Source organism: Micrasema longulum, unplaced genomic scaffold (genome assembly GCF_059751315.1).
Source record: "Micrasema longulum isolate JH-2025_06_02 unplaced genomic scaffold, ASM5975131v1 h1tg002500l, whole genome shotgun sequence".
NCBI lineage: Eukaryota > Metazoa > Arthropoda > Insecta > Trichoptera > Brachycentridae > Micrasema > Micrasema longulum.
In genome coordinates, this window is record NW_028279642.1 from 30,796 (window position 1) to 56,611 (window position 25,816).

The following is a 25,816-nucleotide window of genomic DNA, read 5'->3' on the forward strand; positions in this document are numbered from 1 at the left end:
CTTCAATTTTATGAAAACCATTTTTATTATATTTTTTACCGCGTGTAAGAAATTATTTTTTATCAAATTTCCCGTAGCACTGAACTTCCTCATTACGTACCAGTATACTTACACTGCACTAGTTTTGTTCCCCATATCACCAGTTTTTCGTAATTGGATTCAATCAGCAGTATAATTGGTCCCTAGTCCCTACGAAATATCGCTGGTATAAAGCGGCAACTGCAAAAAAAAACGTCATTTAAATATATGCAATTAAATTATATTGATGTTTATGGTCGTCAGATTGATGTTTTTTGTAGATATTTTTTTTATAAAACTCCATAGTTAATTGATTAGGTAATAATTTAAATAAAATGCCGTGACGATGCCGTGCTTCTTGCTAACAACAAAGAGGAACCGCAATTCTTGGTAACAAAGGTCTACGATGTATGCGAGAGAAGCGATTTGCTGATGAATGTCGATAAATCATGTGATGGTTTTTGAAATAAATGAAAGTATGACTAAATGTGAAATCACTGTGAATGGAGTTATACTAAAACAAGTAGAGGAATTTGTGTATCTGGGAAGTATGTTTACTAGGGACGGAATGCCTGTGAATAATATTGAAAGGAGGGTGAGTGCTGGGAACAGAGTGAACGGAGCACTAAAATCAACGTTGGCAAATAAATGTTTGTCGCAAGAGGCAAAATTATCAGTTCAAAACGGAGTCCTGGTCCCGACCCTGATGTATGGGAGCGAAGTATGGACTTGGAAAAACAGGGATGAAAGTAGGCTGAATGCTGTCGAAATGCGATCTCTCAGGCGAATGTGTGGATAAACTATGTACGATAGATGCACAAATGTTGTGATCCGTACCTTATGTAAGGCTGAGACAAGCATTATCGACAAAATCAAGAAAGGAGCTCTGCGCTGGTTTGGACATGAAGAACGAATGGACAGCGAAAGAACGGCTAAGAATATTTACAATGCGAATGTTGATGGATGCAGAAATAGAGGTAGACCGAGAAAGACATGGCATGACCAAATCCAACAAATACTTGAAGATGGACATGTCAAAAGTCGGAATAATCGGCGCGCGTGCATGAGAAGATGTATGAAGAAGCGAGATCTGTATGCAAAGATAGAGTGATGTGGCGTTCCTCTCTGCCTACTGTTGTTGTAAAACTTGGTTTAGTTCCACCCTTATTTCATTTGACCAACGAGCGCTTTCGCCTAAGAAGGAATCTTCAGGACGGGTAAGTATTTTATTACGGGACAGACAACATAAATATAATTACAACTGGTTTGCAAGGATAAAATCATAGTAATTTTTTATTTCTTATTTATTAGCACAATACCTTGATTTTATGATAGGGAAGCTTACATATAATATGCGAGAAGAACCATGGCTAAATATTTGAAGGAACATACATTGCTACAAAGACTACGATTGCTACTGGCCAGGAAAATTGAAGACAGGCGTTGCCTAATATGTGAAATTATTCAGTCCGATTAATCTCTTCACAACAATAAAGGTTTCAGCTTTTTAACTTCACTAAAATCAACAAATGGAAGAAATATGAATGTTCAAACATAGGCGAAATGGTGAATATTTCACAGTGTGTAAAGTGGCCGCTTAAACCAGTCAATGACAGGTCATAACCCCTGTAAATGCCTAGACTGCCATATTCCCTTTTCTAAGGTAGTCTCCATCCCTGTTGTAATTTGTTAAAAATGATGGTATTTGAGGCTCAAACTAACTTATATTAAAATATCTAGGGAGAAAAAACACTCATGACATTAAAATCAAATATAAGAATATTAAATTAAATCAAAGGTTGTAAAGAGGAGTTCGTAAATTCTAATCGTTGGTTAATTACGACTGCTTTATGTTTGGTCCTATTTATTTATAATGTTTCCAGTTTATGCAACTTTTTCCCTTTATTTTTTATTGATAATTTTATTTATAACTAAATCATTGTATGTAATTAAGCTCACACTAGTATATTATCCGACTCGTCCCACACCATTATTAAATTCAATAGGTGTAACACGTATTCTATTCAATTATCATTTATTTATGACTTCATTCCGAACCTACTCCTATGTATCTACGTAAGCCTCGAGGGTAACTTCTGAACTCATATCAAATTTTAATTTCCTGTTTTTTTTTTAGAAAAACAAATATTTTGATTTTATGATTCTGTCGATAATGCATATCCCAGCCTTACACAGTTCGCGGATCTCGACATTTGTGCACCTATCATAACACATATTACATAATATTTTTTGTATTTAAATAATCTATATTCCTATCCTACCTTCCCTAGATTACCTTCCTTCCTGTTTTATTATAAGACCTAAGACCCTCCTTCCAAATACACATTTTTATTCTACTCTGGCTTTTACTAGATTTTTCCAAGTCAACCATATTTTTTATTATTATTTAAATCAGACATCTTTAACAAAATACATGGTATAAAACATTAAAATATTCAAAAATAAGACTCTTTGCAGACGATGCCTTAATATATATATCGGGAGAAAATTATAAAACAATTATGGACAGACTAAATCCATGATCTTAATAATGTATCACTGTGGCTAAAAATTAATAAATTAAAATTAAATGTTAACAAAACTAAATAAATTAATATAGGAAACAAAAGAATAGAAATTACACCATCAATTGTAATAGAAAATGAAAAACTTAATGAAGTCACTGAAATTAAATATTTAGGTGTAATGTTGGATTCAAAACTTACATTTCACCAAAACGCTAAGATGGTAATAAATAAAATTGCAAAAAAAATATCAATTTTGGGAAGGATCAGAAGATTTATTGATAAGGACTCTTGCAAAACTATTTACAAAGCAATTATTGAACCACACGTTAACTACTGTAGTAGCATTTTATTTTTATCAAACAAAGAAAACATAGATAAACTAACTGTATTACAAAATAAAGCCTTTAGAATCATTTTGAAAAAAAACAGATACACGAGGGTAAAGTCGATGGTAAATGAAATGAAATTATTAACATATAAACAAAGAATATTTTACAATACAATGATATTTGTTCATAAAATTATAAACTCTAATAAAAAAACAGAATTTTGGAAAAATTGATCGGAACCAGCATGAACACGATCACAATACTAGAGAAAAGAACAAAATTAGACTTCCATTTAGGAAAAAGGCAAAGTCACAAAATCCAATTTTATTTAAAGCAATTAAAAAGTATTACGAAATGGAAAAAAATATTTATGAAGAAAAAAACATATCAAAATTTTAAAAAATGGTCAAGACATATGTGATAAACAATTTATAAATTAAATATATTTGCAATGTTATTATTAGAACACACATAACAATATGTATGATATGTGTGCCCTACTTTAAGATTTAAATAAAAAAAATAATCATTTAAAGAAATAAGAGCAATTACAGATTTCACGTTTATATTTATAACATATACAGAAGGGAAAAAATATGTGAAAAATATATGGACGTTAGAAAGGAAAAAGTTACCAAGCAACATGTAGCAGCTTTACAGAAGAGCCAGTTGACGTTCTTTCTTTTTTTAATTAGTAAAAAAGTTTCGTACGCGCGTATTATTTTGACGTGATTCCCACATAACTTAATAAAAATTACAAATGCGAGATCCTTTATTAATTTTAAAAAAAAAAACTTTAATTGCGTCTTCTGTAAAATTGCTTTATGTCGCTTGGTAACTTTTTCCTTTCCAGGGTCGCGATTATGAACAGCTATCTTCATCGGTATATACTGAGACGGTATAAACTAATATCGATATTTATGTACGAAAGTGTGTATATTTGCCAGAAATTTCAAAGTATGCTCGTCGGTAACCGGTAATTGAACATGTTTAGAAAAAAAAATTGTTAACATATTATATTTTCATATAGAAAACTTAATTTTACTTTGTAGATAAAATTGAAGATAAATTTTATCTTCCCATCATAATCGAGGCCCAGCTTCGGCGTCGATATGAAAGGAAGAAGACTTGGAATAGTAAACTCCCTACACTCCTCTCCCCCTGTTTCCATGTACGATATATCTATATTTAACTCTAAAATTTCAAAACAATTCATTAATGTATTTTATGTATAAGTTAAGCAGAATATAATAAATAAAATTTAGGGTGTCTTTAATAGACTAAAAACTGATGTGTAATGTGTAATATGTCGATATAGGTAAAAAAATTCATCGCGTTATTACGAGCAAAAGACGGAATATTCTAAAGTTTGAAAAAAAACATGGAGACATACTGTTTAATAATTCCTTGTCCATAATTTATAAAAATAAACATATAATTTAGCCCTGTTATTGCAAAATAAATTAAAAATCATAAATACGCCGGTTATCTCACATGCGTGCGTCCCCCATCATTGTCAATAACCGACCGAATCTGTTTCACACAAACATCGGCCACAGAACAGCTTCTCTGTCTTCCTTGTTACGAGTTCTATCTTCGTGCTCTCCCTCATACAGATGTATTATTGTAGGCGTCACGCGTCACATTCAGCTTCGCGTAGCGAGGATAAATATTTTTTGTATTAAAATCCAACATAGTTATACAAATTTTACTTTCCAAATCCGGTGTGAAAATGTCCATTGGACGATGACAAAAAATACAACTCCATCGTTTGAACAAATAAGAGAGATAATATCTAGTCTTGTTTCATATGTAGACTAGTGTGACATCACAGCCACACAATAGTTGAAAAGCCACTTCCGACGAGTCATTTAACAATGTCATTTGTTCATAAGAATTACATATATGTACATATTTTTGGACAACATATAAACAACTAGGTAACGAGACATTAACAATGGCTATTTTAGTAACAAGAATTCTCCAGATCATGACATTATTTCTCAGAAGCATAATGTTAAAATTATAAAAAGCTATTTTTTCTATCCGTCTTAAAGACAGCCCCGGGTACTGGGTGACTGACAACGAAGGTCGGCGATTACCTGCCCAAACCTTACCCGATGTTATGCAAGAATTCGTGATATCATTTTTTAATAATAGGTGCTATTCAGTCGTGTGTCGTGTATACGGTAAGGATCGTGGATACGGTAGGCTTTCGTATTATTTAATTTACGCACTTAAAAAATATTTTATCGATCCGATGAAGAATATATTATATAGACTCGTTATAAGCGCCTAATAGATGGCATTTTAACTTGCCTTCCTTGCATCTGTTTCTTACATGAATATTTGCATGGATATCGTGATTTTCTATCTCATGGATTCAAAATGTCGAGGGCAATGCAATATTTGCTAAACAGATGCATTTAGTAAAAACAAGATTATACCATTTATTTATTTATATATACGCCCAATGGACATTTTTAAGAACATATTTATACGTAGAAAATTATAAACAATGGTGTATAGTAGACTTGGTGGGAGTGGAAGCGGGAGAGAGGTGTTTATAATTTAATTTGATTCAGTGATCGTATGAAAGAAGACAACTTGTTATCAAAGAAATCAAGACTGGTATGTTTGTTGGCAGACCTAAGAATTCTGGGCATAGGGGAATGAAAACCTTAGTTAGTTCTATGGATGGTTATTGGTATGAAAGAGTATGTTTTGTCTGAGGTTTCTAGTTGAGATATTTAATTTTATTGAGCTCAGTGGTTCAGGCGTATCAAAGAGTGAGTTGAGAATTTTAAATAGGACTAGAAGGTGGGATTTTTTTCGACGATCTTGAAGATAAGATAATATATTTAAGCTAGTTTCTAACTCATTATACGTGTATTGGTCTCTGGATAATCCCAACCTCCAGCCTATCTTTCTTAAAAATCGATGTTGAACTGATTCAATGTTTTTGATGTGAACATCATAATATGGAGACCAGATAACAGAGGAATACTCCAGGTGCGGGCGAACTAGGGAACAGAAGAGAGTTTTAAGGGTATTGATATTTTTGAAGTCAGTTGTTCTTCTGTTAATAAATCCAAGGAGTTTTAAGGATTTATTGATAACATGTTCAATATGAATTGTAAAAGAAAGTTTAGTGTCAATGAAGGTATCTGTGATTTTGAAACAGCAGCCCCAAAAAGTCATATAGGTACGTCCGTCCATATTCCCCTACTTAGATCAAATTTGATATCGTAAATTGAAATAGTTTACTAAATGTTATTAAATATTTGTATATAGACACTTACCGACTTTTCTATGTCTACCGGTTTTGAGATATACCCGTCTCCGTCAGGACACCAATTAAACCAACATGCCAATCTACTGGGCAATTACAACGCCGGCTCTCGATGTGTACACTCAGAAAGATAGTAAAACAGATGGAAAAAATATAATAACGAATTATTTTTTTATAGTGGCAACTTTCTTACGCCTAGATACTTAATAAGGCAAAATCTAGCGACATTAGTTTTTGCATCTAGGCATTCGTTTTACCAAACTGACAGTTGTGTCGGAATTCAATTCGACTTCAAAATTTACTTATTTCTCTCATATTTTCAATAGGCTTTTAAGAAAAAAAGGGCCGACTTCAGAACGATTAAAAATGTTAATATATCGTAATTAAAAGAAAAATTGCTCGGTGGAACAAAGTTTCTGTCACTTATAATGCTAGATAGATAAACGTATCGAGGGGTTCTAGACCCGTCAGTACAAACCGATGTACTTGCATCAAAACTTGATGGCAAAGGGATCGGTAGTGTATCTTCGTAATCGGTAGGGAGAATTTTATCTTCAACTATGACGTCATACTGAATCTATGTCATTTCAGTGCGTAGATATGTGTACCGTGACGTACGCTTCCCCTTGTTTCATATCGACGTACCTGCCCAAAACTTGAAGGTGGGGGGTCGGTAGTGTATCTTCGTAATCGCTCGAGAGAATTTATCTTCAGCTGTACCGTCGTGTCGTGGTGAAGGCATTACGTCCTTATCTTCCCGTCACAATCGAGGCCCAGATCTATCGGTTAGCCATCGGGTAAGCTAGGTACACCTAACAAAATATTAATCTACTTCATGTCATGGCCAGACCACGCGGTCCGGCAATGCGTCATCCTGGCCTGGTATTAATATATCCGATGATGTCACTCTATTTCGGCAGATGGAATCACTGACGGAATGTTGCGATCATTGTAAATTAATTTAACAATACCGAAATATAAACATTGTCCGAATTCCTGGAGAAATCAGTACCGCGCTATCGAGATCCCTTTCATCCGCGTGAAATTATGTTTTTATATTTATATTTCATCGCCTTTTGCTCTGGCGTAAATTCACACGTAAGTCCACGTAGGCTGTGGGTGATCAATCGTGCATATATGTAGGTGTCTATTTTTACTGCACATGTATGGTTGGATTAAGAAAAATGTAAATATATGTTTTTAAATAAATATTTGCGTACATATGAATTTGGTAGCCATAATCAGGTACCTAAATAACCGCGTTATATTTATATTTAGAGCATAAGATTTTCATTCAGTTGAATTATATGGTTTTATTTCATATTATATATTACATAATGAATTGTTCACTGCTGTGATTATTTCTGTAAAACTTTTTATTGTAAAAGGTTCCTTGAACCATTAATATAAAAAATAAATAAATATTTGCTAGGAATACATAATGTTACTTGAACATTAATAATATATTAAAATACACAATAAAAAAACAAATATAAAGTAATGTTATACATAAAAATTTCAATAATATGTGTACCAAGTATATAAAGTACCTAATACTTCACAACTTACTTCTGAGAAACTTCACCTTACAATTTTTATGCTGTAATTTTTACCGCGTAAAAGAAAACATTTTTTTATCCAATTTCTCATAGCACCGAACTTCTTCCTTCTAAGATTAGTTGCTGTGATTTTTTACTATCTTACATCTATCAGTATTTCAGGGGAAAGGCTTATAACAAAAAAAAACTCATTATTAGCTGTGAAGTCAGTTTCCTGTAGGGGTGGATATGGAAAAATAAACGAAGTTTGTGTGCAGAGTGCAAAGCCCGTGCAAAATAATATAAATATCAAGTACACTCATGTTTTACTGATTTTCTCTGGAAATTTTCCGCTTTCTAGACTAGACATGACTAAGATACTTTTTAAACGTGTTTATTTTTATTTTATTTATTTTATTTTATTTTGGAAAGCCAACAGATTACAATGTTTATTAATTACAGTGTAGGTTAAATTATATATTAAGATCCAATTACAGGCCTTCTCGTAAGCTAAAAGATAAATATTACCAATAAGAAGTTAAGAATAGATATTAAATTTAGATATGTATGTACATTTTACAGTGCGGATAACATAATAATAAGTATACATACATATGCAGCGAGTATAACATTTGCGATAATTATTGAGCCTTATAAGAAGAACAACTTAATTGAAGAAAATAATAATTATAAAAATAAAAAAAAAACTCAAAAACTAAAATAAAATAAAGTTAAAAAAATAAAAAATAAAAAAAAATAGTGAAACATAAATTGATTTTCAATTACTTTTCTAAAATTGTTGCATGTTATATTATTAATATCAATATGGTTAAATTTATTGTTATACAGATTGCAAGTTCTACATATATAAGAATTTTGGCAAGCATTAGTTTTATATTTAAAAATATGAAATTGGTTTTTGTTTCTGGTCTGCGCTACAGGGATCCTAAAACCAATTAGGGATAGGAGCTGTGGACAGTCAACCTGATTATTCATAATTTTGTACAGATATACAAGGTCAGCTACGTTTCTACGGGTTTTCAGTGGTTTTAGGTTAAGATGAGTGAGAAATTCATTGGTTTCATTTTCTGAAACCCTTAATTTAAATCTGCAGTATGATATAAATTTTGATTGAATAGATGATTTGTTTGCACGAAAGTCGATGTTCTATATTTTGTTTGACATTGTCAAATATTACTATCTATATTGGTTCAGCATACTCATTTAGTTGTACGTAGGAAATAAGTCCTACTGACATTACAACAATAACCTTCTTCTTCTTCGGCCGCTCCTACCGGAGGTTGGCGACCGTCATTCTGAATTCGTCACGATCCTGGGCCAGCCTAATCAGCGCTGCCGCGTCCGGCACACCGAACCACTGTCTGAGATTTCTGAGCCATGATGCTTCTTTTCATCCCATACCCCGCCTGCCCTCTATCTTTCCTTCCATAATGAGTTGGAGAAGGGCATACTTCTCATTGCGGAATGTGTGAACAAAGTATGAGGCTTTTCTTCTTTTCACAGTGGTCAGTAACTCCCTCTCTTTGTTCGTAATACTCAAAGCCGATTCATCGATGACACGATCAGTCCATAAGATTCGAAGCATTCTTCTGCACACCCAAAGTTCGAAGGCCCTTATCTAACACCAACTAAAGAACTCTTCAAAAAAAAAAAAAACTATTCAATGTAACTGAACTTTTTCAACTAGTATCCTTAAAATTTATTCAAAAATTAGCCACTGATGTCTTCGTAGACAAATAACTAAAACTTTAATACGAGCATATCAGAACAATATCACTTACAACGTTCTGATACGCGACGAGGATAATCAACACGAATAAACCGGGGATTGAAATTACACAATAAACTACCAGACAAAACTAAATAAAAGACTCACACAACATTTTTAACAGGTGTTAAAAATATTATCAATAACAGAGTATGAATTAAAAATGAAAAATTATTTTATTAAATGAATGTAATAATCCGTAGGGCTTATAAATTAATTTCAAATTAATTAAAAAATAATATTCAATAAATTCTCTACACCTGTAATCAACCTGGATCTTATAATGTTCGTCTATATTTATTTGTATTTGCTTTATATTTTATTTCTAGTTTTATGTTGCTGTATATAATTATATTTTTCGTTATAATGTATGTTTAAAATGGACTCAGTCCGTAAATTTTTCGAAATAAAGTAAAGAAAAATAAAATATTGAATAATTCGGAACATCCTTATTAACTTCTAGTTATCTAGTACCTGTCACCTATGGCTTGAACGATGATCCCATAAACTGTGATTGTATATAACTGTTGTAATAATTCAATTAGACTTAGTTACATCAATTTAGACCCGATCTCCTCTCCACTAGCAATAACCACTGTTGAAAGTATAACGACTGTGATTTTATAAGACTGTGTACAGTAGAACTCCGTTTATCCGAAATCCAGTCATCCGGATCGTTATCGGGAAATAAAAAATAAAGATGTTGCAATAATAGTGCTGTGGTGTATAGGCGTAACTAAAATGGCCACTCAAAACAGCCAATGACAGGTCATAAGCCTTCAAAAATATTCCCTTCTCAAAAATGTTTTCCTTCTCTGTTGCAACAAATTAAGATGTAACTAAAATGTCTTCTAAATGAAAAATTGTTGCGTTGTCAATGAGTGACAAAGTGGAAATCGTTGCAGAAAATGATAGAGTAAATTATGTGTTTTCTTTCAAAATATATGGCCTTAATTTGATGGTTGATCCAATTATCCAGATTTCTGCATATTCGGATAACGCCTGCCACTCATTAATATAATAATAATGATATAATTGGAGTTTTACTGTATTTATATGTCATATTTCTACTATAAACGATGTTTAAATTGTCTGTTGTGGATACTTTTCTTACCTATATACGGTTTTTCGGGGCCAGACCGCGAAACTTTAGAGGAACATTTCTCATGGTAAGCATTTTAAAAAATCCTAATAAAATTTTTCCAAAAAGTCATTAAAAAAAAAAAAATTATCTCAAAATGGAGTAAATCTTTCATTTCTCGCACTAACATCCCTTCCGGAAACCCCTACCCTTCCCAGATAAAAAAAAGATATAAAAACGTATTTAACCAACGCAACAAAGCGATACGCACCAGACGCGGACAAGGGAAGCGGATGGGTAGGAGAAGGGTAGGAGTTTGTGGAGGGACTGCTTGTCCGAGAAATTAAGGATTTACTACATTTTGAGAACACATTTTTTTTAATATGGTTTTTTGGAAAAAAATTATTAGGATTTTTTTAAAGCTTGCCATGAGGAATGTTCCTCTGAAGTTTCGCGGTCTGGCCCTGAAAAACCGTGTATGTGTGTATTATAATATTTAACTCGTAAAAGTTATGTATCTCAATAGGGGGTTATTTATTTTTAAGAAACAAACAGTCGACAGTGATATATGTAGTAACATTTAAAAAAATACAGTTTAAAGACAGACCAGCAATGTTTCTAAATAAGAATCATACATATTATCAAATTGTGTTACAACAAAAGGGTGTGTTTATGTGTATTAGTGTAGGAGTAAGTGTTCGGGTGTGTGTAAGTGTGAGCATCATTAAATAGTAAGTGGGATCGTATTGCAGCCAGAAATAAGAAGTCTTAATTTATTTTTAAATAAATTAAAGGGCATGTAAAATATCTATCTATAGATGAAAAAAATGCATTATAGTTAGAGTAAGAACGATAGAGGAAAGAGTGTTGTGCATAGTTAGTGCTACAGACTGGCAGATGGAACAAATACTTATTTTTTGTCACGCGAAAGGGGACATTGAGATTAATTTTGGAGAGTAGGTTAAAATAGTCTACTTTATTGTCTTTTTTTTTTTTTAATGCTCGGGTCTTACGAGGACACTACAATAGACATGACAATGTTGTCCTGTCCCAGCTTCGTGAACAGCTTCAAACGCGCAGGACAGGACAACACGACAGTTCGACCGTGGTTCACACGCGGAACCCAGCGAAAATAAATGCACGACGATAGGCGTTATGAGCGAGTTCGCGAAAAATGTTATTTATTTTATTCTAAGATGTAGGTATAAAAATTGTCGATCGAACTAAATAATAATAAAAATAACGCGTGAAACTCGACATTTCCATAGCAGCTACAAACGCTTTGCTAAGCGACAATGTCACGGTCTATTGTCTTGCCCTCCAAATTTCTGTTCACACGAGGACAATAGGTCCGGTGCTGCAGCAGGACAATATTGTCCTGTTCTCGTGTAAACCCTACTTTACATTTAATACATAAGGGCTATAGTACAACGCTTATCGTCGAATTATATCTAGTCGGTCGTTTTCGTTTTACATGTTTCTTTCCTCGCTATCGTTGCGTTTGCGAATCAATCGCGATATTTAAAACAAAACAACTCATAGCTATGTATTGAATTTATCAATTATAAATACTTATTTTTTTTAATACCTCACACACCCTCTGTAACTAACTATTTACAATTTAGTCGGTAATTTATTACTGGCGTGATGTTTTATTTTAACACATTACATACTGGTTTTCATTGACTAGATCAAGTATGTATGAACCCTTGCTGACTTTGTTCCTTTTGCATGCTAAGGTACTTCAACTTCCGAGGATGGCGCTCCCCGAGTCACCAGGTTTGGTAAGCTAACGAGACAAACACAAAACGCCGAATACAGCACTTCTGTAAATAACATTGCAATCGCTTATCATCCAGTTACAACACTTGACACATACTTAGATTCAATGCCAGTACTTTTAACCAAAGTTGAACTCTGTCAATAATTATTACTAACGTGTTATCAAAAATATTTTTAACGCGGTAAAACAAAACGAGTAAGGCGATTATCCGCCCTTGACATTAGAAAACTCAATTATTTTGATTTAAATCTAACATTCTTGTAGAAAATGTCATCAATCAATTAAAGTACATAGCAATTAATATTATGTACCAAGTTTAATTTATAACTTATATTCAAATGTAAGTTATTATGAAATTTGGTCCACTGATTGATAAAGTTTTATTTTACATTTGATTTACACATCGAAAGAAAACATTGTACTTAAAAAACAGTGAGTATAATATCAAATATTATATTATATTATAATTTATTCTGACATTGCTTACATACGGGTTTTTTCACTTCGCTAAGGGCCTCAAGCGCCCCTGAGGTATTATATTACAACAATTTCACTCTATAAGCTATCCATAATAACAATAAGACGGTAAATTACGGTGAAGAAAAGAGTTTGATTTTGGATTTCAAAAAAACTGGTTGAATTTGAGTTATGTGCTTTGAAATTATGTTGAGTTTTTTTTCTCACGTTTTGGGTTGGTTTAGGGATTTTATTCTACGTTGTTTTTAAAATAAAAAAACAAAAATATTATATCGATCAACCAATATTTTATATTAAAAACAGTTTCCTAAATATCAGAGTATAGCGGTTCTGACCTTACATTTCATAAACCACTTATTTAAATTATTGTATTTGTAAAAAACGGCTAGATCGATCAGCCGAGCGATCACGATTAACTATCGAAATATTTACCATATAGTCAACTTGGAATTTCATACTTATCAACTATCGATAGACGTGCATGATCGCACAACAGTTGACTAGCTCCTAGTCTTCGGTAATTATTCGGTTGTCCCATATCTTACCAGTTACGTTATGCTTTTATAGGTATTTCAAAAACAGTACTTTAAAATACGAAAGATATTTGCTTTCTGTCTTTTGTGTCGCTGCATATTGAGTTTGTACAAATTTAAACCCGCATTGTGTGATGGTGGTGGATATATTATAATAATTAACTACAATTTGTGCTTTATTTATATTGCAAGGTTATTATGACCGGTTATCAGTATCTACATGCATTTGTCAGATTTTAAATTTTCCAGAAGAAACAAACGCGATGAGATAAAGATACAAATGATGCTATATCTCTGAAACCAAATTTGGAGCTAATATGGTCATGTTCAAGGATTTGTTACAGGCTGCATTGATTAATATTGAAGAAAAAAATGTTGGCTAATTCTCGTATGAATCTTATTTTTTTAAATGTATGCATTTTTAAATCGTACGTTTGTATTGTTCGCTAATAATTGTATTTGATATTATTCAATTACTCTATTGACTCAGGTGTATTTTGGTTATATTTTTGGTTAACACTTCATAGTAATATTATTTCACCAATATGGTACGCATGCTCTGAGCTCTGAATAATGATCATAAAATTTTCCCAATATTTAAACATTATTATTTCGGGTAATTAATCATTCTGTGTCTTACATAACTAAATTTATCATCTAGAACAAGTAATCGGGAGATAAAAACGTTAAAAATCTGCAATAATACAAATAGTTCATAAATATATACTGCGTTAACAACCCCCAATATTTCTATAATAAATTACAATGAACTTTCACCAAGAATTTTCACCAACAAACTTAAATGTTTTAGATATTACAAACACAGCCCCCAATATTGCATAGTTTCTACTAAAAAGTCATCATCATACTCTTTCCGCACTTCAAGGTGCATAGGGCACTGCATTGGTACAAAATTTTCACGGTAAATTGACCGCTTTACCTTTAGTATATTTTATTCAGTAAAATATACACATTATTACAATATTAAAACATTATAAAGAAAACAAAGTATTAAAATATATTTTGTCCCGATAAACTATTCAATAATAAAACATTTAAGTTTGTAAGTGAAAATTCTTGATGGAAGTTCATTGTAATTTATTATATTAATATTCAATAATAGTTTGTCATCGGGTGCTCAGACATTATTTTTAATTCATAATCAAATAAAAATAGTACAGAAATAATACTGTATACTTATAAAATAATCAACATAAAAAAATGTTTAAAGAAATATCTTTTTTTATTTTTGAAGTAAGATAGAGTAAAATAATATAATTAAAATTAAAGAATAGGAATTTACTTGAATATATTTTAAATATAATATAATATAATATAAGAATATAATATAAGAAAAAAATTAAACACATATAGTGTGTGCTCATAAATGTAATCAACACAAGATAAAAAATAAAACAAAGTAAATCGAAAATCGAATATTTCAATTCATATCTACAATACACGAACCACTTTTAAATACATATTATTAGTAGATTGAGTTTTTCTGCTGACATTTCTTGGTGGAACTGCATTTTAAATCTATTAATAAAAATGTGTGTGTATAGTTTTATTCCACTTTTATTTATAATTTTTACCAGTGACCGGGTTTCGTCGTGACCGACATCGTCAGACAGTCCATAATTATATAAAACCATGATTTACAACCCCCGCTTGCAAGTGTATATAACATAGAAGTTTGTTTAGTCTCCCACCAGTCTGACGATGTCGGTCACGACGAAACCCGGTCACTGGTAAAAATTATAAATAAAAGTGGAATAAAACTATATAGTATTTTTATTATCATAACATTTTATTAGATTTATTAATTTCACGCATCTTTAAAGATACCTAGTGAGTATTTACCTATGTTATTAGCAAGCCCGTAATAATTTCTAATTATAATTAAAGTTACGAACTACCTAATTATTTCTGCTTAATCAAGCGAGAATTATGTAAGTTTTGTTCTAGGTAATGTGAAATAAATCAATGAAATTTTGCCATTGTGATGTTTGTGGTTTGTGTTTGATTTACTGGTCATTGATCATCAACTTTTAGTAACTCCAGTTTGTTTCGAGTATACGTTTTTTTCGTGCAAATTATACCTATACACCTTCGAGGTGCTAAATAATTAAGCTGGTGCTGCATTTTTGACAAAACACAAACTTTTTGTTCTCGAATAAACTTGACAGCTGAGAGATCTTTTGACGTGAATAATACCCTATTTTCTTTGTATCCTTATTCACACCTGATGATGCACGGGGTACTGCTACATTGGTCTCCGGGGTCAAGACCCATTGCAGAGTATAGTGAAAACAAACATTTACAATTCAATCCAAGATTTGCTAACAAGGTGTTTTTGCGTTAACATCAGTCTTCCAGGTTTGACCCTATTTTACTATCCCGTGTGTACAATATGTAAAAACACGCAATAATGTACCGTAGCTGATAATTAATATTTGTTTTAATTTTGTCCCAATGCTGTTTTTACCTCAGATTTAAGCTATCATCGGCGACCAATGTTTTAGATACACCTGAAACTTGTTACTCGTTTCCGCCCCCGGGCTCTGCTGTCCAGCACTGCGTAGGCCTTTTTTTAGAAATGTGTATACAATTTGTTCAGTTCAGATAGACATAGAGGCTCTCGGAGGCTTAATAGAACAAATAGAATTCATTGTCGCAAAGTTTTTGTTGCAAGCAATCGAAGGAATCTTCGTTTGTCGCTAAGTTTTATACTTATATCCAACGATGGCGAATATTTTCGTTTTTCTGTGCGAAATCGTTAAATATTTTAATTATCCTTTGACTCGCATGAAACTGTGAATAGAACAATTGTGTTTGTTTTTAAATCGCAGTTTCATATAAATTAGATGCAAAAGAAAAGCTTGAACGATTGGGCTATTTGTCAATGTCGCACATTACTAAAAATCTAGCACAATGTATCATAATATCGTCGGTGTACTGCCATCATAAGCAAAACGGCAGTTTTTGACGAAAATCACGAAATTAGTTAAATATGAGGTAATGTTCTACAAGAAATTTCGAACCATTTGATATATTATATAGTAACGATTACTATTATTTTTTTTAATATTTCACTACGAAAAACGATAAGTTTTTAAGTAAGAACAACTGTTTTGTATTTGAACTCCTTAATAAAGATACTAGTCTCGAAGATGTCGCGAAAGCGATGAAACCGGTCACTGGATATTACAAATTTGTGGATTAAAGTATCACTCGTCTTTTATTTCTATAATAAATTACAATGAGCTTCCACCAAGAATTTTCACTTACAAACTTAAATGTTTTGATAACACAATATCTAGATATCTATAAGCAAAAACTTAAGTGTAGATATGACACACACAGGTTTTATGCTTTAGAAACAATTGTTTTTATATATGATTATTTACAGTTTTTTTTTTAATTTTGCATAAAGTTGATAAATACTAAAAAGTGTCATATCTCAAAATATAACTTTTGCAAATAATTGCATTTTTACTTATGACGATCAGGTTACTGATAAAATCATCTAAATGACAAAAATTGATAAAACAAGTTTAAAATTCTTGTTTACATGTCATTTTTCGAGCTTTACCAACTGATAAAATCCTCTGAATCCTGAGAGGTTAGTTTCAAAGTTATCATGTACGAGTATAAAAACCCGTTATATGATGAAAATATGTTTATTTTCCGGTGAAAATCATTCCTTCCATTTACCACTGCCACTGCTACACTGCTCCGTCTACGGTCTTTCGAATGCATTATTTCCCATCTTTTTAAAAACTCTTCTCCTCGGGTAGTACCTACATTCCTACATATGTTATACAGGCACAATATTGTTACCTATTGACTATAAGTTAGTTTCCAGCCGTGTCATATCGCTATTTAACATTACCATGTTAATGACTATGTAAACACTGCTTTACATGAAACTAAACAATGTTTGTACTACTTACAGATTAGTAACTAGTGACACATGTGTTTTGTCTATTTAAAGTTTTACTATTCTACGTAACACCTTGAAACTACGAACGAGGAAGTTCAGTGCTACGGGAAATCGGATATTAAAAAAATATATAGAGCATTTGATTGTTTAGTGAAGTTTCTCGTAAATGTATGAAAAATGAATGAAAATGAACTATTGTACTTACAACGTCAAAAGTTCACTCGGATAAACCAATGATGGTGTTTTGTGATAGATTCCCGGTTTCCGAGAAGCCCAGCAGAACTCTCCTACGATAACTTGTGACGTCACGTGCGGAGTAATTTCAAAATTACAAAACTTTAAAAAATCCTAACGCTGATAATACGACACACATTTTTTTATTTTTTGGTTTAGTTTCATAGTCTATAATAGTATTATAGTTTATAGACCCTTAATTCTTGGTAAAAAAAGTCTACGATGTATGCAAGAAAAGCGATTTGCTTATGAATGTTGATAAATCGAAAGTGATGGTTTTTGAAAGGGATGAAAATATAACTAAATGTGAGATCAGTGTGAACGGAGATATTCTGAATCGGGTAGAAGAATTTGTGTATATGGGAAGTATGTTTACTAGGAATGGAAAGACCGAGAAATATATTGAAAAGGGGTGAGTGCCGGGAACAGGGTAAACGGTGCACTCAAATCTACTTTGGCAAACAAATGTTTATTGCAGGGGGCTAAACTAGCAGTTCACAACGGAGTTCTAGTGCCAACTCTAATGTATGGGAGCGAAGTATGGAATTGTAAAAATAATGATAAAAGTAGGTTGAATGCTGTCGAAATGCCATTCCTCAGGCGAATGTGTGGTAAAACGATGCATGATAGGTGTACAAATGTCGAGATCCGTAAACTGTGTAAGGCTGATATATGTATTATCGACAGAATCAAGAAAGGGGTGCTGCGTTGGCTTGGACATGTAGAGCGAATGGACAACGAAAGAACGGCTAAAGGGATATACGATACGAATGTTGATGGGTGCAGAAAACGAGGAAGGTCGAGAAAGCCATGGCACGATCAAGTCCATCAAATACTTGAAGATGGACATGTCAAAAGTAGGAACAATCGGCGTGCGTGCATGAGAAGATGTATGAATGTAGAGGAAGCGAGGTCTGGATGCCAAGATAGAGTAATATGGCGTTCTATCCACTTTGCCTATCCCTACGGGGAAACAGCGTGATGGTTTGTTTGTTTTGTTTGTTTGTTATAGTCTATCATTCGACATTCCAATGGTATTTCGCTGATTTTGCTAATTTCTTGATATGACCATATGACTCAGACAACAATATAATTTAATTCATTTTCTCTCTTTACAGTCAATAAAAGTGTTATCTTTGTTGTTTTCGCATGCCGTCGAATCTCCTTCAAGGTTTTGCAACAGGATTCGTACAATAAGTGGATTTAAAATCAACTCGGTGACTTAATTCGCTGGAATGAGTCGTGATTTCATTGATGGCTATCAGTTTGTCTGACGGTTGCTTTATTTAAGTAAGGTGATCCTCTTTAAATCTAGTGGGAAACCAATATGAGCATCGAGCTTTAATAGCTTACATCTGTACTCGGTTAGAATATTAACCATAGCGGGTCATTGGATTAACGTGCCTTGAACATAATTATGTAGGTAATGTGTAGATATGTAGCTCTGTGTTAATTATTATTATTTCACAAATTTTAACAAAGTTTTTATTATGTATCTATTCTCGCAATTGCGAGTTGCATTTTTTATTTCATTCGAGAACTGTGTAGGCGCTTTTATAAGTTTCGTTTTGTCTTACGTCATTTGGTTTATATTTTTGTATAATACGCATTGCGCAATATTTAGAGAATTGTCAAATTATTTGGTTGGAATTCAAATAATAAAACTGATAGTTACACCAAATTGTAATTAGTTCGCGGCATCGATAAATATGTATGCTTAATTTTCCCATTTTATGCATTTGAGAATTTTAATTTAGTAAAATATCGAAGAACACCCAAGCTAAGTTCATTAGGCTCATGAGGCTGATATTTTTTGTGACAATGTATGTAAATTTAGGTCAAAAATTATTGAAATTTTGAGAGAAGCAGACATTTAACATTATTTTTACATAAATATTTTTTCATTTCGTTTCTTTTACATTTATTATATTGAACATAATTTAAATTATTGTATTAAGTGTAAACAATTTTTTTGGTGTGTGCATGAGTTTCTTACTCTAATATACAAAGAAATTGGCAATATATGTGTACATACTGTTTGTTTACCTAATAAAATAAATAAATAAATTAGTTTTTATGACCAAGTAGAGAATCACTTCTTGAATATGGTATTATAGTTTCATGATATGTATGCATATTAATACATATTATATTACATCCAAATTACCGTATTTTGCGGACTATAAGACGCACCCCAATTTTCAGAGTAAAAAAGAACGTCGTATGGTCCGAAAAATACGGTAAAATAAAAGTTATCACGGTATTAATAATCTTCTATTGGAAATCAATACAGGTAGCAAAATTTGCATAAAATTAAAATTTCTGGCAGATTTTTCAGACATTTTACTCATAGAATTATAATATATCTTTATTCTATGATTTTACTAAATGTAAGAAGATAAACCGCGTGACCATTTATTTGTTGATGTGTTCTGGAATGAATAACGTTCGATTATTATTGTTTTGTTTTAGTTATGTGCTGTGAATTGTTCTAAAATATGAATAACGTAAGAATTATTTTTACTGTATTTATACGCTTCTAAAATCTGCCTACACAATAATTCATGCTTCTACATTCCAAATCGCTGTCTGCTTATTGTTTGCTTGAGGTCATGTTAAAACGTAAATGAAGTAACGAAGGTTAAGTCGCTAGAAAACAAAATGGAGTGACATTTCTCTATTCCCGCCACCGAATGTTTGATTTTGAAACAAATGAATAAATGGCACATACCTGAGATAAAAGTTTAAATAATTGACGTTCCACGTTAAACGGTTTTGACGTGTGCGGTGTGCGTCTGCGCGCGCGGCTGATGGCTGTTGGCGCTAGCTGATAACCGGCCTAACTAAAGATCCGTGCCTACCTGCTGAAGCCGAGAGCAGGGCCCCGGTTTTGAGTCTTGTTTTAGTAAAATAAAATAATAATAATATTATGATGTAATATTATTGTGCCCATTTTCGAATTTCATAACATTTTTGGCAACACGAGTAGGTATGGATCAAACGGATCGTTATTAAGTACGGTTTTAAATTGTAACTTTATAAAAATGTATTTCTTTGCAGTCGAATTATTTTACACGAAATACTTGAATGATTTTATTCCAATAAACGAGTATCTAACTAGAATATATTACTTTTTTTAAGGACTCTATTTTAGAGACTTGTCATCAGATGTTAAAGAGAAGATATGCAAGGATGTTATGAAATATACACCACAACATCCAGAACAATTTAAAAAAAATGCTTTTTGAAATTTTTGTGACTTGCGGGAATCGAACCCTCGACGCCAGTTCACAGTTGGCCGTATAACCAATTCCGCCACGGCGCCTATCGAAAAGATGTTTTTTTTTTCGTTTTATGGACACATGCCTATTACAATATATTTTTTTATAATACGCTCGGCTAACTGAAATGCTTTTTTAAAATCTTTTTTCTCTTCAGATTCGATATTTTCATATTTTGAATGCTTAAAAAATATGAAAATCGGATTTATAAGAACATGATAGGGCTTTTGACTCAATATTAGTTTCTTATGTATAAAAATAACCATGTACCAATAAGTAAAATCGTCAAATCGAGTAAAAAAAATTAATGCAGCCCATAATTCGTGTGTGTATTTATTGTTGATAAAAAAAGAGACATTTTTTTTTCCAAATTTCCAGTTTATTGTTTTGAAAACCCAATACTTTTTCCGGTTTTTAAAAATATATAATAGTCTTTTTCTCAACGTTTTTTATGCATCCTCAAAACTAGCACCTTTTAATTTTTGTTACAATTTACAATACAAAATACTGCGCGGAAAATGGATCTCGGTCGATTCATTAGCGCGAGAAGGAATGTTTGAATAAAGAACATAATAACTCAATTATTCGTGCGTGAGATGGTTATCAAGAATCAATAATAATTATTATAAACCATGGCAAATATCGCAATTTACAATGCATTCGATTTAAATGAAAATGTCGGTGTGTACGAAACAGCACGGAAATAACAAAACCGTAGCGCGAAATATTTGTTTTTCTCAGTTCATAATTTTATGATTTTCAACATAAAAACATGTATACATATTATATGGTACTTTGGCTGTGGGCACCTAATGTATAGTGACAATTTTTTTCTTTTTATTGTTTAAAAATATTTATGGTTAGTGGTGTAATAGATAGAGCATATGGCCACCATTCATGAGGTATCTGGTTCGATTCTGAACACGGCAGTCATTAATTATTTATTTTAAAATGATTTCTCCATTATTATAAGACAGCTTATCTTGCCTTCGTGTAATAAATTATTGATACACCCTGAATTGGTGTGTTAAAAGTGCCCTATGCACCTTACGAAACATAATGACAAGTTTCTTTAATAGCAGGTGGATATTAATAACTAATTTACAGAATAGCTGGTGCACTCCATGGCTCTTATATTTTATTTTAAATTGTTTTTTTTTTATTATGTTAATATATTCTGGTTGTGGCAATCAATCATCATGATTTGTTTTGTTTATACACTTATTTTGTTTATCACCAATGCACTTTTATGTACCTATTAATTATTTCATTTTGATTCACTTTATTTATCCTTTAGGTAGGTATTTACTGAAATAATCAAATTCATAAGTAGAATTATAATATGCAATATCTAATAACAATTTCTATAAAACTGTTATCATAACTCCATGTTATTATGTTACAAACTGTTTTAAGAATGATTAATTTTTTCAAAAAGTTTAAGGCGCCCGCTGTACCTAATATCTAAGATACTTAAAATTTATATTAATTTTCCGCGTTAAATAATTTTACTACATATTTAGTTTTGTAAAATTAAACACAATACAAAATAAATACATAGTAAAATTGTTTAGCTAAGACACTTGCACTAATGGGTGCTTCAGGGTCGACTCCCAGTGATATCAAAATAATTAGTGCAAAAAGTAGTGTTTTAAAAATTACTCAAATATGCCTATAGCTAACTATTTGTAGTACAGGTAAACGTTGTTATACGCCGGGGTTCCGTTCCGAGAGACACCGGCGTAAAATGAACACAAATATAATGGATGATATAAGGTTAGGTTCCGTGTCAAAATTCTAAAAACAATCTAACATGTTTAATTAATACATAATATCATACATTTATTCAAAATAAATTATAAATGTATTTAATAAATACAGTTTAAATTCGTTTACAAAATAAATAATAATCTCTTGATATAAATTATGATTTTTTTTATAATAAATACTAACTCGCCAATTCTTTGGTACTAAATTAAATTCTAACACTTTAAAAAAAAAAACATCAAATTTCATTTGCTTTGATTGTTGTTTCCTTTCTTGCAGAATTATAGCATAAACTACAAATATTTTAATTTTAATAATAATTAACTAAAAATATAATCATACCTTTTTATTTTTCTTAAAAACAAAGCCAAAACTAACTCGGAAACAATTTCACACACACAATAGGCTGCTCGCGTACACGGTAATAGAATAAAACAATGTGTAAACGTGTGTCTGCTATTAGAATCGCGGTGCCTACTGTCGTCTGGTGTCGGCCAAACCGGAGAATCCCACGCCGGCACCAACCGGCGTGACGCAATTGTAAATCGGCGTAAATTGAACCGGCGCAAAACGACGTTTATATGTACTTTAAAAAAATGTAAACCAAGAGAGTTGTTTGTAGTTCTTAAAAAACAATTGTAACAAATATAGACGGATTGTTATTAAGTATGAAGATAACCTAATTTTGTCCTCAATTACACTTAACACACAATTTTTTTTCTAAAATAACATTTTTTTTTTAAATTGTGTATAACACAGTTTTTGGTTGGCGGTGGAAAAACCCCACGATTTTTATCATACCTAAACCCCCTAATTTTTTTTTTATAAATATTTTTTTTTTTGTATTCTATGTCAAACTCGTACATCTTTGTTACACAATTAACAAAGAGAATCGAATAGTGATTGAAAATTATTTGTCCAGTAACATTTGTTGATGGATTGTTCTCGTTTGTTCAGGAGAGTCAAATGTTTACACACTCGGAAACATTGGAGCGCATCGAGTAGTCAGCACCAAACTTCCATCCCTCGGCCATACTAGGGAAGCCATGACAGCCGCTGGCAACACAACCACAAGACTGCTGGGAACATTCCAGAAGGTATACATACAAGTCTCTTGTTTAAATTCAGGTCTATATATTAATAATTGTATTATTTACGTACACTAGCAGCATTCTGCTGATGCGTGTACGTCAATGCACTGTGTTTCAAACATGTAAATACATTGCACTGCATTGGTACACCAATCGCAGTGTATCTTGATCATTTTTGTTACATGTAGGTAAGATAATAAGCTTGTTTTAGTATGAAAAAACCACAATTTTTAAAGATGTAAAATATAGTGTACATTTTGTATGAAGTAATAAGCTGAGGTAATCGGCTAGTTTCATCATTCACGATTGAATGTGTCCCTGTCCGCGGTTTTTTAAATTTTCCACAAAAATGGTTTGAGCTACAAGAAAACTGTCAATAGCAAAAATTACAATTATTAAATTATCTACAAAATAATACTTATTTCATTTTTATAAAACTTACAGGTTTGAAAATATGACTTTTTAAACTTCTTGAAATTAAAAAAAAAAAACTGAATTTTTCCAATAAAACAAATACTAAAATGTGTAATTTCTGATTACAAAGTTTATCATTTTACAATAATGAATTTTTCTTTTTTAACATGATATTGTGTAAATAGGTGGACCATGTACTACTGGTCGGTGTCGCCGGAGGTGTTCCTCACTACACGGACTACAGTCGACACGTCAGGCTGGGAGATGTAGTGGTCTCCACACCTGATCCTAGCAAAAAGTCAGTACCCCAAACTTTCATTTATATTTTACGAATTAATTAAATATAATACAAGACAATCCTATTATTTTATTACAGGTATGTTTATGTGTATTGCGAAAAAGCTAAACCAAACGCTTTGGGAGGATACGATTTTGAAACAAGGCCCTATAAACCGAAAGATACTGTACTTTTGGAATTATCCGAGAAGTTATATTCACAGTCTGAAGCCCCCTGGTTAAAATATATCGAAGAAGGTCAGTTTTTTTTGTATTTACCTACTTTTTAAATACTAATTTTAACTTAAGAGGAATCAGAGTTAAGCAATTGTTATTGTGGATAATTTATAAAGCTCCATTGTTTTCTGAAAATCACCTTAAGGGTGCTGTGCAATAAGTATCTCAGCATGTCTTGCAGCGACATAGTGCACGGAAGGTTGGGATCTAGATCCTCTTTTCCAATCATGATAGAATTTAATAACAGATAGGAGCCAGGTTACTTAATACAGTAATCTGGCTCCTATCTGCAGCTACAGGACGATATGAAATCTAGCCCCCTATTTACATTATTTAACAGATGAGTTTTTTGTATTTTTATTTTCAAAAAAAGTGTTTCCAAATGCAATTAACACGGCAATATTTTTAATGTATCCAAATCTTCATAAATATGTACCGGATTAAATGCTCCAAGTCTCTCTGAAAGCATCCGCAGTATCTGATCCAGCTAACTGTATTGACTTTTTTGTTGGCTGTCTTATTTCCATCTTCCTTATAAAGTCAGGCAATTGAGTGGTCAATTGTATCGCAAACTAATGATGAGTTTTATTTCAGGAACCAAAGCACTGGGTATCGAAGTTCCAGATGCTGATACTGATAAGCTGTACATGTCTCTCGGTGATCAGGGCATGATAGAAGTGGCCCACCCTACTCCCACACACAACAACAATGTCACGTGAGTTCTCTAGAATTCCATAAAATACTCTACAAACTAGGCCAAAACTAAAAATTTATCCCTTGAACCCTTATCTTCGATTTACAGTAAGTAACCAATTCAAATAATTTCTAATCAAATTTTGTTTAAAACCGCTACAATTGTACTCTAATTTGTACCGGTTTTCACGACAGTGCCGAATAACTCATCACACATTCTCTGTACACATCACAGATATCTTGATGAATATTGACTGGTTGTTGGATGTCAAAGAAATGGGATTTTCAATTTTGTTCGGCATTTTGAACAAGCACCACGAAGTGTACACAATAGTCAGCTAACTGATAATGGTGTCAACTCCTTCTCTGCGATTGCAGCACTGCGATGGCAAGAAATACAAAACTTACTTTCCTCTTGGAAATTTCTCTTATTACGTTCTATGTATCATTTTATTTTTAATGCTATTGGTTAATCTTAAACATTACAGACTTCCCTCAATCTTTTGATT

At 32.1% G+C, this 25,816-nt stretch overlaps 2 protein-coding genes across 3 annotated transcripts in view; one reads left to right on the forward strand and one right to left on the reverse strand.

Annotated features, from left to right (window-relative positions):
* The window catches only part of LOC148272072 (galectin-7-like), a 40,046-nt gene extending 19,643 nt beyond the window's left edge, over window positions 1-20,403 (reverse strand). For both annotated transcript variants that reach the window (XM_088240560.1, XM_088240559.1), the window contains exons 1-2: window positions 20,280-20,403; window positions 113-219 (exon numbers count right to left, since the gene is read on the reverse strand). In XM_088240560.1, coding sequence (XP_088096686.1) covers window positions 113-135 — 23 coding nt within the window. In that variant the 5' untranslated portion in view covers window positions 136-219; window positions 20,280-20,403. The remainder of the gene's footprint in view (window positions 1-112; window positions 220-20,279) is intronic.
* The window catches only part of LOC148272071 (uncharacterized), a gene marked incomplete at its 5' end in the record, with an annotated part of 56,250 nt that overhangs the window by 28,837 nt on the left and 1,597 nt on the right, over window positions 1-25,816 (forward strand). Inside the window, 5 exons of the mRNA XM_088240567.1 lie at window positions 12,315-12,359; window positions 23,554-23,693; window positions 24,287-24,399; window positions 24,478-24,635; window positions 25,209-25,329. Coding sequence (XP_088096693.1) covers window positions 12,315-12,359; window positions 23,554-23,693; window positions 24,287-24,399; window positions 24,478-24,635; window positions 25,209-25,329 — 577 coding nt within the window. The remainder of the gene's footprint in view (window positions 1-12,314; window positions 12,360-23,553; window positions 23,694-24,286; window positions 24,400-24,477; window positions 24,636-25,208; window positions 25,330-25,816) is intronic.